Here is a 17,396-nt window from a genome sequence, read left to right on the forward strand (position 1 = left end):
CTGAGCGTGGAGATATGGGACACTGAGCGTGGAGATATGGGACACTGAGCGTGGAGACATGGGACATGGGTGGGTTTGACCCCCTCTTCTATAATTACAAAATTCCATCCCCATAGGAGAAGAGTTGTTGTCAGATCACCGGGTTCTGGAGCCCTTCTGGGCATTGGGAAATCATTTTATGTATTTGTTTGTATCAGTGATTCTCCAGGGGATATTTTAGCTGTTTTGTCTTTCCAGAAGGTGACAATGAGTTCGGGGAGCAGTGATGTCCAGGTGTTTGTCCGGGTCCGGCCCACCCCTAACTTCGCACAAGACGTCATCACACTTGGGGAAGACAACAAGGTGAGGCCGGTTCTCATTTTCCATCAGCACGGCTCTCTATACATAGAAACACACGTAGGGCTGCTGTTAGAAATGATGGGGCCCCGTGCAGCTTATGGGCCCTGAACATGGCCCCAGGCACATGAAAAAAACGCACCTTCATGTGGCCCGAGGACATGAATAAGCCCTCATTCTGTTTTTTTTTTACATTAATTTTGTATAATTTGATTTTGAATTTTTGAATTTTATTTTAACAGCCCTTGTGCTGGGGTGGGGGTGGGGAGGGTTTTGTTGAAATACGAGGGGTCTAAACCAACCCCTGATATCTCAGAAAGACATCCCCAATCCTTTCTCTGCAGCCTTAGCTGCACTGCAGGATGAATGAACAGGAAGCGCTCTGTATGAAGGCTCCCTGATCATTCACAAGCTGAAGCATAGTAAACACAGAAGTCCGAAGAGATGATTTCTTTCATTTCCTGGATCAAGCCATCCCATAATAGTCCTCACCGTGACTGTGGGTATCACAAGTTGTAATCAAAAGCATCAAAGTATTACAAATCGTGTCATTTCATCTTCTGAATATAGTAATAAATAACCTTAAATCCGTATATATTGTTCTTCAGAGCATCGAGGTCCACCTGAAGAAGGATGAAAAGCTGGGCGTGGTCAACAACAAGCGATATGATTGGTCCTTTAAAGTGGACGGGATCCTGCACGGTGCCTCTCAGGACGTCGTATACGATACTGTGGCAAAGTCAGTTGTGTCCAAAGCTTTGCAGGGTTATAACGGTGAGTTGTGGAGCCGGGGCCCCCAAACAAAGGGCCAGTTTAATGTCTTTCAGATTTTAGGGGGGCCGGACCTTAGCCAGTGGGGGTAGAAATCTTGGCATCAGTGGGAGTAAACAACGCAAACAGTTCTTCCCCCTAGTACATGTAAACACATACAAGAGGGATGAATAGTGCCCCATCATTGGTGTCAGTGGGAGGAATAGTGCCCCATCATTGGTGTCAGTTGGAGGAATAGTGTCCCATCATTGGTGTCAGTGGGAGGAATAGTGCCCCATCATTGGTGTCAGTGGGAGGAATAGTGCCCCCATCATTGGTGTCAGTGGGGGGAATAGTGCCCCATCATTGGTGTCAGTTGGAGGAATAGTGCCCCATCATTGGTATCAGTGGGAGGAATAGTGTCCCATCATTGGTGTCAGTGGGAGGAATAGTGCCCCATCATTGGTGTCAGTGGGAGGAATAGTGCCCCCATCATTGGTGTCAGTGGGAGGAATAGTGCCCCATCATTGGTGTCAGTGGGAGGAATAGTGCCCCATCATTGGTGTCAGTGGGAGGAATAGTGCCCCATAATTGGTGTCAGTGGGAGGAATAGTGCCCCATCATTGGTGTCAGTGGCAGGAATAGTGCCCCATCATTGGTGTCAGTGGGAGGAATAGTGCCCCCATCATTGGTGTCAGTGGGAGGAATAGTGCCCCCATCATTGGTGTCAGTGGGAGGAATAGTGCCCCCATCATTGGTGTCAGTGGGAGGAATAGTGCCCCATCATTGGTGTCAGTGGGAGGAATAGTGCCCCATCATTGGTGTCAGTGGCAGGAATAGTGCCCCATCATTGGTGTCAGTGGGAGGAATAGTGCCCCATAATTGGTGTCAGTGGGAGGAATAGTATCCCATTGTTAGTGTCTGTAGGAGGAATAGTGCCCCATAATTGGTGTCAGTGGGAGGAATAGTGCCCCATCATTGGTGTCAGTGGGAGGAATAGTGCCCCCATCATTGGTGTCAGTGGGAGGAATAGTGCCCCATCATTGGTGTCAGTGGGAGGAATAGTGCCCCCATCATTGGTGTCAGTGGGAGGAATAGTCCCCCCATCATTGGTGTCAGTGGGAGGAATAGTGCCCCATCATTGGTGTCAGTGGGAGGAATAGTGCCCCATCATTGGTGTCAGTGGCAGGAATAGTGCCCCATCATTGGTGTCAGTGGGAGGAATAGTGCCCCATAATTGGTGTCAGTGGGAGGAATAGTATCCCATTGTTAGTGTCTGTAGGAGGAATAGTGCCCCATAATTGGTGTCAGTGGGAGGAATAGTGCCCCCTCATTGGTGTCAGTGGGATAAATAGTGCCCCATCATTGGTGTCAGTGGGAGAATTAGTGCCCCATCATTGGTGTCAATAGGTGAAATAGTGCTCCATCATTGGTGTCAATGGGAGAATAAGTGCCCCATCATTGGTGTCAATGGGTGAAATAGTGCCCCATCATTGTTGTCAGTGGGAGAATTAGTGCCCCATCATTGGTGTGAATGGGTGAATTAGTGCCCCATCATTGGTGTCAATAGGAAGAATAGTTCCCCATGGTTGGTGTCAGGGGGAGGAATAGTGCCCCATCATTGGTATTAGTGGGTGGAATAGTGTCCCATCATTGGTATTAGTGGGTGGAATAGTGTCCCATCATTGGTATTAGTGGGTGGAATAGTGCCCCATCATTGGTATTAGTGGGTGGAATAGTGCCCCATCATTGGTATTAGTGGGTGGAATAGTGTCTCATTGTTGGTATTAGTGGCAGTAACCCGCACCACACTCTCAAGGGCGCTTTACATGGTCTCTACAATTCTAGCCAGTCAGGAAGCCCCTCTTACACGTATTTCCAAGGAGAGAAGTATAGAAGCTGCCTGGTCTCGGCTGCCCTGATCAGCTGGGAAAGTTTGCAGACATTTTTTCCGGCTCACTTGGTCTTTACAAATTACCCTGTTTCCCCCGAAAATAAGACCTAGCGTGATTGTCTGTGATGGCTGCAATATAAGCCCTACCCCCCCCCCCCCCCAAATAAGCCCCAGTTAAAGTCCTTGTAGGTCTTATTTTCAGGGTAGGGCTTATTTTTGGGAGAAAAGGTAGGGCTTATTTGGGGGGGTGGGGCTTATATTGCAGCCATCACCGACAATCACGCTAGGTCTTATTTTCGGGGGAAACAGGGTAGCTGTTCAATCCTGAGCCTAGTCTCCGAGATCTTAGTATAAATCTTAATGTCTAACTTTAAAGGAGATCTGGGTTTGCAGACAGGCCATCGGATTGAATCAGGGTATGGGTTGGGGGTCATGCAAATCACAGCCGTCAGAGAAGAAGGGGCAAACCTAAAACATTATATGCGTTAGCAAGCAAAGGGGGCAAGAGAGGGCAGAATATTTTTGGACTATGTGGCTGTGTAGCCCCTGTTTTTAATTGTGATTTTAGATGTTTTCTAAAAAAAAAAAAAAAATCTTAACTTTAGAAGGGGCAATAATGAGTTTCAAAAGAGGTTTTTGGAATGTCGGGGTCAGGGCCGAAACAAGGGGGTGGGCAGGAGGGGCAGTTGCCCTGGGCTCAGTGAAGCAAAGGACCTAAAAATGCAGAGTGGTGCACCCATTCTACGGCATTCAAACCACTTCCCGCCCGGCCTATAGCAGATTAGCAGACGGCCGGGAAGTGGTTCTGTTATCCTGACTGGGCGTCATATGACATCCAGCAGGACAACATGCCCGCGCACGCCCGCGAGTACGGCGTGTCAGTCTGAAACGCCGCATCTCCGATCGTTATAAGAAGCCTTTGACAGAGGCTTCTTACCACGTGATCAGCGGTGACCAATCACAGCAGATCATCGCGAGAACAAGGAAGTGCTGGTAAACGGAATTCCTCGGGTTGCGGCTAACAGGGAGAGCTGATCGGCGGCCCTCCCTGTCAGAGAGGGGGAGGGGGTCTGTGCTGATAATCAGCACATTGATCATCAGCACAACCCTATCAGATGTGCCAATCAGCTGCCAATCAGTGCCCCAATAATAAAGTCTGAGAGTGCCCACCACAGTGCCAATCAGTGCCCACCACAGTGCCAATCAGAGCCCAGCACAGTGCCAATCAATGTCCATCACAGTGCGAATCAGTGCCCATCACAGTGCCAATCAGAGCCCAGCACAGTGCCAATCAATGCCCATCACAGTGCCATTCACTGCCCATCACAGTGCCAATCAGAGCCCAGCACAGTGCCAGTCAATGTCCATCACAATGCCAATCAGTGCCCATCACAGTGCCAATCAGAGCCCAGCACAGTGCCACTCAATGTCCATCACAGTGCCAATCAGTGCCCATCACAGTGCCAATCAGAGCCCACCACAGTGCCAATCAATGTCCATCACAGTGCCAATCAGAGCCCACCACAGTGCCAATCAATGTCCATCACAGTGCCATTCAGTGCCCATCACAGTGCCAATCAGTGCCCATCACAGTGCCAATCAGAGCCCAGCACAGTGCCAATCAATGTCCATCACAGTGCGAATCAGTGCCTATCACAGTGCCAATCAGAGCCCACCACAGTGCCAATCAATGTCCATCACAGTGCCATTCAGTGCCCATCACAGTGCCAATCAGAGCCAAGCACAGTGCCAATCAATGTCCATCATAGTGCCAATCAGTGCCCACCACAGGGCCAATCAGAGCCCACCACAGTGCCAATGTCCATCATAGTGCCAATCAGTGCCCATCACAGTGCCATTCAGTGCCCATCACAGTGCCAATCAGAGCCCAGCACAGTGCCAATCAATGTCCATCATAGTGCCAATGAGTGCCCAGCATTAATACCTGTCAGTGCCCAATCAGTGCTGCCCATCAGTGCCATCTATTAGTGTCCATCAATGCCACCTGTCATTTCCAATCAGTGCCGCCTATCAGTGTCCATCACTGCAGTCTGTCAGTGCCCATCAGTGCCATCTATTAGTGTCCATCAGTGCCCCCATTCTGTGCCTATCAGTACCGCCTGTCAGTGCCCTTTAGTGCTGCATATTAGTGCCATCTATCGATGCCCATCAGTGCTGCATATCAGTGCCGCCTATTAGTGCCCATCAATTCTACATATCAGTGCCTCCTCATCAGTGCCCATCAATTCTACATATCAGTGCCTCCTCATCAGTGCCCATCAATGCCACCTTATCAGTGCCGCCTCATCAGTGCCCATCAATTCTACATATCAGTGCCTCCTCATCAGTGCCCATCAATGCCACCTTATCAGTGCCGCCTCATCAGTGCCCATCGTGCTGCCTCATCAGTGCCCATCAGTGAAGGAGAAAACTACATTTTATAACAAACGAAGAAAAACTTTTTTTTTTCAAAAATGTTGGTATTTTTTAGTTTGTTTAGCAAAAAATAAAAACCGCAGAGATGATGAAATACCACCGAAATAAAGCTCTATTTGTGGGAGGAAAATGATACAAATGTAGTTTGGGCACAGTGTAGCACGACCGCGCAATTGTCATTCAAGGTGCTACAGCGCTGAAAGCTCAACATTGTCCTGGGAAGGAAGGGGCGAAGGTGCCCGGTATTGAAGTGGTTAAATTATTTGCGGGGGGGGGAGGGGGAGTAATTCTGAATCCTTGTCCTGGGCGCTGGATGACCCTTTCCCGATACTGGTTGGGGGTCCTCCGGTGGCTTTGTGTGCCCCCCACTAACCAATGACCTGCTTTATTCCCAGATCACATGGTGCACAGAGACCCGTCTGACTTGTGCTTTTGCTTCCAGGTACATTAATGTGCTACGGGCAGACGGGGGCAGGGAAAACGCACACCATCACCGGGACGACCGAGAACTACACACATCGAGGAATCATCCCCAGAGCCCTACAGCAGGTGCTGCATTCCCCACGTGGGGGATTTATAGAGACGGTCCCTGAGGGGGACTCATTATCACACAAAGCTTCCTTGTTGTGTTGTCAATGTAGGCCCTAACACATTCTCATAGATCCGCTGCTGCGGGCTACAGAGTAAAATATACAGTGCCTTGCGAAAGTATTCGGCCCCCTTGAACTTTTCAACCTTTTGCTACATTTCAGGTCTTCAAACATAAAGATATAAAATGTTTATTTTTTGTGAAGAATCACCAACAAGTGGGACACAATTGTGAAGTGGAACGAAATCTATTGGGTTTTTGAAACTTTTTTTAACTAATAAAAAAATGAAAAGTGGGGCGTGTAAAATGATTCGGCCCCCTTGCGTTAATACTTTGTAGAGCCACCTTTTGCTGCGATTACAGCTGCAAGTCTCTTGGGGTATGTCTCTATCAGTTTTGCACATCGAGAGACTGAAATTCTTGCCCATTCTTCCTTGCAAAACAGCTGGAGCTCAGTGAGGTTGGATGGAGAGCGTTTGTGAACAGCAGTTTTCAGCTCTTTCCACAGATTCTCGATTGGATTCAGGTCTGGACTTTGACTTGGCCATTCTAACACCTGGATACGTTTATTTGTGAACCATTCCTTTGTAGATTTTGCTGTATGTTTGGGATCATTGTCTTGTTGGAAGATAAATCTCCGTCCCAGTTTCAGGTCTTTTGCAGACTCCAACAGGTTTTCATCCAGAATGGTCCTGTATTTGGCTGCATCCATCTTCCCCTCAATTTTAACCATCTTCCCTGTCCCTGCTGAAGAAAAGCAGGCCCAAACCATGATGCTGCCACCACCATGTGTGACAGTGGGGATGGTGTGTTGAGGGTGATGAGCTGTGTTGCTTTTACGCCAAACATATCGTTTTGCATTGTGGGCAAAAAGTTGGATTTTGGTTTCATGTGACCAGAGCACCTTCTTCCACATGTTTGGTGCGTCTCCCAGGTGGCTTGTGGCAAACTTTAGACCAGACTTTTTATGGATATCTTTGAGAAATGGCTTTCTTCTTGCCACTCTTCCATAAAGGGCAGATTTGTGCAGTGTACGACTGATTGTTGTCCTATGGACAGACTCTCCCACCTCAGCTGTAGTTCTCTGCAGTTCATCCAGAGTGATCATGGGCCTCTTGGCTGCATCTCTGATCAGTCTTCTCCTTGTCTGAGCTGAAAGTTTAGAGGGACGGCCAGGTCTTGGTAGATTTGCAGTGGTCTGATACTCCTTCCATTTCAAAATGATGGCTTGCACAGTGCTCCTTGGGATGTTTAAAGCTTGGGAAATCTTTTTGTATCCAAATCCGGCTTTAAACTTCTCCACAACAGTATTACGGACCTGCCTGGTGTGTTCCTTGGTCTTCATGATGCTCTCTGCGCTTTCAACAGAACCCTGAGACTATCACAGAGCAGGTGCATTTATACAGAGACTTGATTACACACAGGTGGATTCTATTTATCACCATCAGTCATTTAGGACAACATTGGATCATTCAGAGATCCTCGCTGAACTTCTGGAGTGAGTTTGCTGCACTGAAATTAAAGGGGCCGAATAATTTTGCACGCACCACTTTTCAGTTTTTTAGTTGCTAAAAAAGTTTAAAATATCCAATAGATTTCGTTCCACTTCACAATTGTGTCCCACTTGTTGGTGATTCTTCACAAAAAATTTTAATTTTATATCTTTATGGTTGAAGCCTGAAATGTGGCAAAAGGTTGAAAAGTTCAAGGGGGCCGAATACTTTCGCAAGGCACTGTACATGTGCAAAACGTGACGTGAATAATGTATTCCAGAAGAAAATGTACGTCTTTATTATTTTAGACATTTGTTTGGGCCGAGGTTGCACATATCCCTGTGTTTTATCCCTCAAAAAATGACACAAGATTGTGAAATGAGTTGGAAACGTTCTGACACTGCAAGCAAATTAGGACAAATCGTAACACGAAGCCTTCCAGCCTGACTAAACCACTAGTGGTCCTTGTTCCTGTGACCTCGTGGCAGACCAAAGCCAAGGCCTGGAAAAGTCATACACTGAGCTTAGCAGAAGCCAGATCCAGAACTACCCATGGGAAGATCAAGACTAGACTTTCATATGCAATGCCAGCATTTTTGGTGATCTGGCAACCCTGGGTAGACCAGTTTCTGCCCCCTGACTTCAACACACAGTTGCTCCACCAGTCTACACCTCCTCCCTTGATGACCTCCCATGACTTCCAGTCTCTATGCTGGTGATACCCAAATCTATTTCTCTACTCTTCACCTCACCCCTTCAGTCTCCTCTCACAACACTAACTGATATATTGCCAGGGTCTGGATCTAAACCTGAAACTTCTGTGGTGTCTGGCTGTAGCTCTCCTCGCTGTGCCACATGAGATGCTGGACAGCTCCTTGTCAATCTCTTATGACACTCGTTACCAACCTTTGGCTTGCTCCTCGACTATGCTTCTGCTTGATCCCAACCTGTAACCACTTGTTACTGACCTTTGGCTTGTTCCTTGACTACACTTCCACTTAAACCCCACCCTGCAACCACTCATTACCGACCTTTGGCTTGTTCCTCATCTAAACTTTTGCTTGATCTCAACCTGCAATCACTTGTTATCGACCTTTTGCTTATTCCTTGACTATGCTTCTGCTTGATTCCAACCTGCAACCATTCTTTACAGACCTTTGACATGTTCCTTGACTATGCTTCTGCTTGATCCCTACCTGCAACCACTTGTTACTAACTTTTGGCTTGGCTTCCTCAACTATGTTTTGGCTTGATCCCAACCTGCAACCACTAGTTACAGACCTTTGGCTTGTTCCTCGACTATGCTTCTACTTGATCCCAACCTGTAACCACTCATTACCAACCTTTGGCTTGTTCCTTGACTACACTTTGGCTGGATCCCAATCTGCAACCTCTTGTCACTGACTTTTGACTTGTTCCTCAACTAAGCTTCTGCTTGATCCCAACCTGCAACCACCCGTTACAGACCTTTAGCTTGTTCCTTAACTACGCTTCTACTTGATCCCAACCTGCAACCACTCATTACAGACCTTTGGATTGTTCCTGACCAACCTTTGGCTTGTTCCTTGACTACACTTTGGCTGGATCCCAATCTGCAACCTCTTGTCACTGACTTTTGACTTGTTCCTCAACTAAGCTTCTGCTTGATCCCAACCTGCAACCACCCGTTACAGACCTTTGGATTGTTCCTGACCAACCTTTGGCTTGTTCCTTGACTACACTTTGGCTGGATCCCAATCTGCAACCTCTTGTCACTGACTTTTGGCTTGTTCCTCAACTAAGCTTCTGCTTGATCCCAACCTGCAACCACTCATTACAGACCTTTGGATTGTTCCTGACCAACCTTTGGCTTGTTCCTTGACTACACTTTGGCTGGATCCCAATCTGCAACCTCTTGTCACTGACTTTTGGCTTGTTCCTCAACTAAGCTTCTGCTTGATCCCAACCTGCAACCACCCATTACAGACCTTTAGCTTGTTCCTTAACTACACTTCTACTTGATCCCAACCTGCAACCACTCATTACAGACCTTTGGATTGTTCCTGACCATGCTTTGGCTGGATTCCAAAATACAACTACTTGTTACCGACCTTTGGCTTGTTCCTCGACTACGCTTCTGCTTGAACCCAACTTGCAACCGCATGTTACCGGACTTTGGTTTGTTTACGGACTATGCTTCTTCTTAATCCCTACCTGCTATATCTGTTACTGGATCCTGCGTTATCGGCCAGGGTGACCTGCTTGTGTACTTATCCTGCTGGTTGGTGGGAGCCTCTCTACTGCTATAGCTACCGGTCTCTGAGCCTGACCCCTGATCATGACACATATCAGTATGGATGTCACACCACTTCCTGAAACTCAATCTTTCTAAAACTGAGCTCATAATGTTCCCCTTACTGATTGTGCCCCCAAACCCGATTTTTCTATCAAGATCAATACAACTATCAGTTCCTCCCCTCACGCCACAAGGTACTAGATGTAATCCTGGACCGGACCTGCCCTTTCAACTCCAAATCCAATCTCTGTCCAAATATTGTAGACTTCACTTCCTTAACATCTATAAAACTCTCCCCTTTTTAACAGTGAAACAAAGAGCCAATTTACTGTCCTTCAGACTTTAGGGGGGCCAGATGGTGGCTAGTGGTTGTAGAAATTATCCCGGTGTCTTTAGGAGTAAAATGTACCCCATCTTTGATAGTGGTGGGAGGAATAGTGCCCTATCTTTGATATTCGGGAGAGGAATAGTGCCCCATCTTTGATAATACTGGGAAGAATAGTGCCCCATCTTCGATAATGGTGGGAGGAATAGTGCCCCATCTTTGATAATAGTGAGAGGAATAGTGCCCCATCTTTGATAATAGTGAGAGGAATAGTGCCCCATCTTTGATAATAGTGGGAAGACTAGTGCCCCTTCTTTGATATCATGGGGAGGCATAGTGCCCCATCTTTGATACTGGGGGGGATAGTGCCCAATCTTTAATATTAGTCGGAGGAATAGTGCCCCATCTTTGATATTAGGGGGAAGAATAGTGCCCCATCTTTGATATTAGGGGAGGAATAGTGCCCCATCTTTGATATTGGGTGGGGGGGAGGATAGTGCCCCATCTTTAATATTGGGGGCAGGAATAGTGCCCCATCTTTGACATTGGGGGGGGGGATAGTTGTTAGTGTCAGTGGGAAGAACAGTGTTTTGTATCAGTGGGAGGAATAGTGCCCCAAGGGCCGGGTAAAAGCAAGAAAAGGGCCACAGTTTGGAGACCACTGCTCTAGACAGGCTATCCCCGACCCCTTCACTCTATCATGAATGCTGCTGTCAGACTCATCTACCTTACCAACCACTCAGTGTCCTCCACCCCTCTCTGCCAATCCCTGCACTGGCATCTGGCTAGTCAAAGAATCAAATTCAAAATACTACCAACAACCTACAAAGACGTTTACTGCCCCCAACTACATCCAAATCTTTTCTCATTAGCAGTTTGAGGGGGTAAAACATGGAGGAATGTGCATATGTTGCAGAAATATTCTGTATTTGTATGTTTTTTTTTTTTTCCTCAAACATACTGTGTAAAGTTTCATTCACAGTGGGAACGTGCGTTCCCGCTCACGATTTTTGGGGGTGATTTTCACGCATTTTGCGTGTTGTGCATAGGGCAGCCCATTCATTTGACGTGGATCTGCTTTACAGAATACATAACAGATATCTATGGTCTCCTATTTTCACATTGTTCACATGACTTGCAGATATGACCAGATGGATGACCCGCATGCCTAAGAGGATTTTCATCTCTCACTCAGGTCTTCAAAGAGATTGGAGAGCAAAGTGACAACTCGGTCACTGTGAGGGTCTCCTACCTGGAGATCTACAATGAGACCCTGTTTGACCTCCTGTCCACATTACCCGAGGTGCCCGCTTCTGACACCCAGATGGCCATAGTGGATGACCCACACGGGGTGTCCGTTAAAGGTTTATCTGTCCACCATGTTCCCAGCGAGGAGCATGCGCTGAATCTGCTGTTTGAGGTAAGGAACTTGTTATCCGTTACGTTGTAAGCAACCTGATACCTGTACTTTTCCGAAAGATGAAGATCCTGAGGTTGGTGCTTTACTGGTGGAAAAGTGACTCGCCACAGCACTTCAGGCTGGTTTGCTTTGTGAAAGTGCCACTCACCCAAGAGCAGAGGTCTCCATCATTGGTGTCAGCGAGAGGAATAGTGCCCCATCATTGGTGTCAGTGGGAGGAATCGTGCCCCATCATTGGTATCAGCGAGAGGTATAGTGCCCCGTCATTGGTGTCAGTAAAAGGAATAGTGCCCATGCGGTGACAATAAATGTCGCCAGCATTAAGTCAGTAAGAGCTCGTTCCATGGCCTTCTTTTTGTTCAGCCAATTAGATGCTGAAATTTTATTTTTGCAAGAGACTAGGCTCACCTCCTTGGCAGATATTCATATGGCCAAGAGAGAGTGGAGGTATGGTCCATCTTACTGGTCTCTTGCGGTTGAGCCTTATGGCGGTGTGGCAGTGTTGTTTAAAACCGGCATGGTAAATGCCCGGCGGGTTATTGAGGTGGAGATTGGGAGATGTATGGTCTTAGACGTCCTTGTGGGGGGGCAGGACCTGCGCCTAATTAATGTTTATGGGCTGCACACAAAGTGGAACAGGAAATGCCTTTTTACAAGGATCAATCCATTTCTTTTTACATCCCGGCAAGTGGTCTTTGGAGGTGACTTTAATACAGTAACTAGGCCCAAGGACAGGAAGGACTTCAAGGACAGGCTGGCATATGATAGCGTTTTTTAAAATAGTATGGTTAGGGATGCTGGTCTTGTGGATGTGCTCATTAAGCACCTCCCGGATGACACTGGGTTCACCTTTCATGGAGGTAGTAGTCAGAGTAGGATAGATAGTTTTTTTTTTGAAGGAGACCTCTGCTTTCTCGCCCCCAGTGGTGCAGGCAGTAGAGTTCTCTGATCATTGTATGCTATCTGTGGTCCTGAATGCTTCAGACGCCCCTCAGAGGGGCAAGGGTATCTGGAGATTGAATTCGACTCTGCTCAAGGAAGAACATGTTAGACAATCCTTTGAGGAATTCTTTCAGGCTCAGGTGACCATCCTGGACTTTTGTAGCAGCAAGGCTGAGTGGTGGCAGCTGACCAAAAAGAGGATCGCTGGATTCTTCAGGGGCCCAGCCAATAGAAAGCAGTTTAATAAATACATGACCTACCAACGTTTACGGAGGAAGCTGGATATTCTTGTCTCGAGAGGAGGAGATCCTGGGGCAATCTCCGAAGGGAAACTCCTCCTCAGGAAGTGTCAATATGACCGGCATGCCTCTTTGGTTCTGGAGAGGGACTATGGGAAGTACCACTCGCCTGACCCTTACCAGAACGGCAAACAAGGTGTAGCTGTTAAAACGGTTGTTGGCCTTAAGGACAGTACAGGTTCCTTGACAAAGTCCAGGTCAGGGATCCTGGGGGTTGTGAGGTCCTTTTATCCTCACCTTCTTAGGAGGAAAGAGCTTGACCGTGACAAGATGGACAGCTTTTTGGGCTCTATTCCAGGTCTAAATGGTGGAGATGTTCCATTGATGAATTTGACAGAGGAGATCACAGTTGAAGAGGTGATGAGGGCAATTGAACAGCTTACCATCAAAAAGTCACCTGGACCGGATGGCTTGACGGCTGAGTTTTACAAAGCCTTTAAGTCTATTCTGGCCCCACATTTGGTAGAGGTTTTTAACAGTTACCTTGCTGGGGGGGTGCTTTCCCCTTCCATGAGGCACTCGGCTGTGATTCTTCTTTCAAAGGGTAAAGATCCTTCGATGATTGAGAATTGGCGCCACATCAGCCTTCTTAATGTCGATAGAAAGATACTGGCAAAGATTCTTTTCTGGCGCCTATCGTCAGTAGCAGAGTCTTTGCTTTCTCGCCATCAGCACTGTTCGGTCCAGGGTAGAAGCACCTTCTCAGCGGTTTTAGCTGTCCGGGAGGCCTTGGAGCGGTGCAGGGCTGCAGGCTGGGGAAAGTATTTGCTGACATTGGATCAGGCAAAGGCTTTTGATCGTGTTAACCATGAGTACCTGTGGTTGCTCCTTAGTAAGTACGGTCTGCCGGGTGGTTTTGTCGATTGGTTTAAGGTCTTGTATAAGGGGGCAGAAAGCTTTCCTCTTGTTAATGGTTGGGTTGGGCAGTCCTTTGAAGTTGGCGCCGGGGTGCGCCAGGATTGTCCTCTGAGTCCCCTGCTCTATGTGTTTGCAATCGACCCCTTCATCAGGAGGCTAGAGAGCGGCATGTTGTGTGGGTTGCCAGGGGGGCTCCCGGGTGAGCCGCCTTTGAGGGTTGTTGCCTATGCGGACAATGTGTCGGTGATTGTCACTGGGGCAGATGAAGCAGAGGAGGTGGTCTCTCTGACATCACTGTATTCTGAAGCATCAGGCTCCAAGATCAATCAGGAAAAAAGTGAAGTTTTCTGGATGGGAAAGGAAGGTGAGGGGTTTGATCTCCCGGACACCTTTCCAGTGCCCCAGGAAAGAATTAAGATTCTAGGCATTGAATTTGGACCCGCCGATTATGGCCTCAAAAACTGGGAAGGCAGACTGGAAATTGCCAATACTAAGGTGGTCAGCTGGAAGAGATGGAAGTTATCTCTGAGGGAAAGGGTTGATCTGATTAAAGCCCCATACACACTATCAGATTTTCTGCTGAGTTTTTCCTTCAGATTTACCAAAACCATATAATATGAGGTCAAACCTCAGGAGTTTCAATGTGTATGCAATCAGGCCGGGCTCTTCTACTACATGGTTTTGGTAAATCTGAAGGAAAAACTCAGCAGATAATCTGATAGTGTGTATGGGGCTTAAGACTTACCTGATTCCGATCTTCTTGTATGTTAGCTTTGTCTGCATCTTGCCAGTGTCTCTCTATGCTAGGGTCAGTAGTGTGTTGCTTGGTTGAAGGCGTAGAGGGGTTTCAAGCCTCCCTGACTTCCAGGAGTCTCTTTCCTGGGTGTGGCTGTCTGTCTCTTATCACCCGAGATTTTATTACTTATGATTCATTTTTGATAAATGGCTGCGTACATAGGTGATGGGTTGTGCCTCTTAGGTCCTCTCTGCTGCTTTATGTAAATAGTTTTCTAAACATGTTTTGCTAATGGACTATGTATATATTGTATATATTCTGAACATGGATGTGTATTCCTTTGTTTTCTTTTGAAGTTTTATACTATGGTTTTGTTTTTTTACTTTTGTATAAAATTGGTTGCTTGATTCTTTTTCAATAAAAGATCAATAGTGCCCCATCATTGGTATCAGCGAGAGGTATAGTGTCCCATCATTGGTGTCAGTGGGAGGAATAGTGCCCCATCATTGGTGTCAGCGGGAGGAATAGTGCCCCATCATTGGTGTCAGTGGGAGGAATAGTGCCCCATCATTGGTGTCAGCGGGAGGAATAGTGCCCCATCATTGGTGTCAGTGGGAGGAATAGTGCCCCATCATTGGTTTCAGTGGGGGGAATAGTGTCCCATCATTGGTGTCAGTGGGAGGAATAGTGCCCCATCATTGGTGTCAGCGGGAGGAATAGTGCCCCATCATTGGTGTCAGTGGGAGGAATAGTGCCCCATCATTGGTGTCAGTGGGAGGAATAGTGCCCCATCATTGGTTTCAGTGGGAGGAATAGTGCCCCATCATTGGTGTCAGTGGGAGGAATAGTGCCCCATCATTGGTTTCAGTGGGAGGAATAGTGCCCCATCATTGGTGTCAGTGGGAGGAATAGTGCCCCATCATTGGTTTCAGTGGGAGGAATAGTGCCCCATCATCAGTGGGAGGAATAGTGCCCCATCATCAGTGGGAGGAATAGTGAATATGTAAAACCTTGTGAGCTACTATGCCAATCCAGCGAAGATGGCAGCACTACCCACACTTCCTAAATATGTGAAAAAACAATAATAATATCAAATTAAGTGCAGTGCTAAATTGAATAAACTTATGTTTAAATTAGATACATCCGAATTTCCAAACAACAAAAAATTTGTCAGAATTTCAATTTGGAACAAAAGGAAGCCGAGGTCTATTGTGATTCCGGCACACCCGGTGAGGCGTCTATGCTCACGCCACGTGAACGGGACTGCGCACTCGCTGCACGCGGCTCCTGACAATCTATTATAGGGAATGGGCGTGTCCGGGTACAAAGGGTTGGAATGGGCCCTCGATGCGGTCACAGCTTGTGCTGCTGCTTTTCCTCGACTATTATGTCTCTCTCTTACTTGACCGTACATATCTACAGCCGAGGGATCAGAAAACCTATTGATTGTTTTTTCTTCATTAATCTCCACTAGGGGGAGACAAACCGGATCATAGGATCGCACATCCTGAATAAAAACTCTTCCCGGTCCCATTGTATATTCACCATACATCTGGAGGTGAGTTCTTGTCACATGGAGGACGTGATGTATGACGCGGAGTGCCGCTCCATACATGGAACATTGCTGGCTCCATCATTCAACGTTTTTCCTTTATGTTAAATGGCTGAAGATCAGAACCCAGGGAGTGTTTTCTTCCTCCATACAGAATATCACAAAATACTTATCACAGGCTTTACACAGCTCCCGCCCCCGAGGACTACATACATGCCAAGATATCAAGGAAGACAGTTCCACCAAAAGATTTTTTAACTTTAAGATAACCTATAGCCAAAAGTATTGGGACGCCTGCCTTTACACACACATGAACTTGAATGACATCCCAGTCTTAGTCCGTAGGGTTCAATATTGAGTTGGCCCCGCCCTTTGCAGCTATAATAGCTTCAACTCTTCTGGGAAGGCCGTCCACAAGGTTTAGGAGGGTGTCTATGGGAATGTTTGACCATTCTTCCAGAAGTGCATTTGTGAGGTCAGGCTCTGATGTTGGACGAGAAGGCCTGGCTCGCAGTCTCCGCTCTAAGTCATCCCAAAAGGTGTTCTATTGGGTTGAGGTCAGGCCAGCCAAGATTCTCCACCCCAAACTCGCTCATCCATGTCTTTATGGACCTTGCTTTGTGCACTGGTGAGCAGTCATGTTGGAACAGGAAGGGGCCGCCCCCAAACTGTTGCCACAAAGTTGGCAGCATGAAATTGTCCAAAATGTCTTGGTATGCTGACACCTTAAGAGTTCCCTTCACTGGAACTAAGGGGCCAACCCTTGGAAAACAACCCCCCCACACCATAATCCCCCCTCCACCAAATGATTTGGACCAGTGCACAAAGCAAGGTCCATAAAGACATGGATGAGTGCGTTTGGGGTGGAAGAACTTGACTGGCCTGCACAGAGTCCTGACCTCAACCCCCCATAGAACACCTTTGGAATGAATATCGGGTTAAGGTCAGGCCAGTCAAGTTCCTCCACACTAAACGCGCTCATCCAGGGCCAGGACCCAGGGCCGGAGACAAGGAGTGGGCAGGAGGGGCGGCTGCCTTGACCACTGTAGTATTATGTGAGGTGGTGCACTGATCCAAATCATTTGGTGGTGGTGGGGGGGGGGGGGTGGATTATGGTGTGAGGGGTTGGTGAAGGGGGGATTATGGTGTGGGGGTTGTTTTTCAGGGGTTGGGCTTGGCCCCTTAGTTCCAGTGAAGGAAACTCTTAAGGCGTCAGCATACCAAGACATTTTGGACAATTTCATGCTCCCAACTTTGTGGGAACAGTTTGGGGACGGCCCTTTCCTGTTCTGACATGACTGCACCCCAGTGCACAAAGCAAGATCCATAAAGACATGGATCAGCGAGTTTGGTATTATAGTGTAAATCAGGAAAATATACACAGCATTATGACCACCAGGTGGCGCTGTCACTCATAGGAAATAAACATGTTACGCAAAATTACAAGGATTCTTCGTCATGACTGTGCAAAAGCTTAAGACATTTGCACAG

General features: G+C 47.4%; 1 protein-coding gene across 1 annotated transcript in view; it reads left to right on the top strand.

The window, feature by feature from the left end:
- KIF9 (kinesin family member 9) overlaps nt 1–17,396 on the top strand; it is a 69,357-nt gene that overhangs the window by 12,165 nt on the left and 39,796 nt on the right. The window contains exons 2-6 of the mRNA XM_077493550.1: nt 238–342; nt 945–1,110; nt 5,859–5,965; nt 11,294–11,518; nt 15,828–15,911. Of these exons, the coding sequence (XP_077349676.1) occupies nt 238–342; nt 945–1,110; nt 5,859–5,965; nt 11,294–11,518; nt 15,828–15,911 (687 nt within the window). The remainder of the gene's footprint in view (nt 1–237; nt 343–944; nt 1,111–5,858; nt 5,966–11,293; nt 11,519–15,827; nt 15,912–17,396) is intronic.

The sequence above is a fragment of the Lithobates pipiens genome, unplaced genomic scaffold, assembly GCF_037356315.1.
Source record: "Lithobates pipiens isolate NorthernLeopardFrog02 unplaced genomic scaffold, aLitPip1_a1.2 Scaffold_19, whole genome shotgun sequence".
Classification (NCBI taxonomy): Eukaryota; Metazoa; Chordata; class Amphibia; order Anura; family Ranidae; genus Lithobates; species Lithobates pipiens.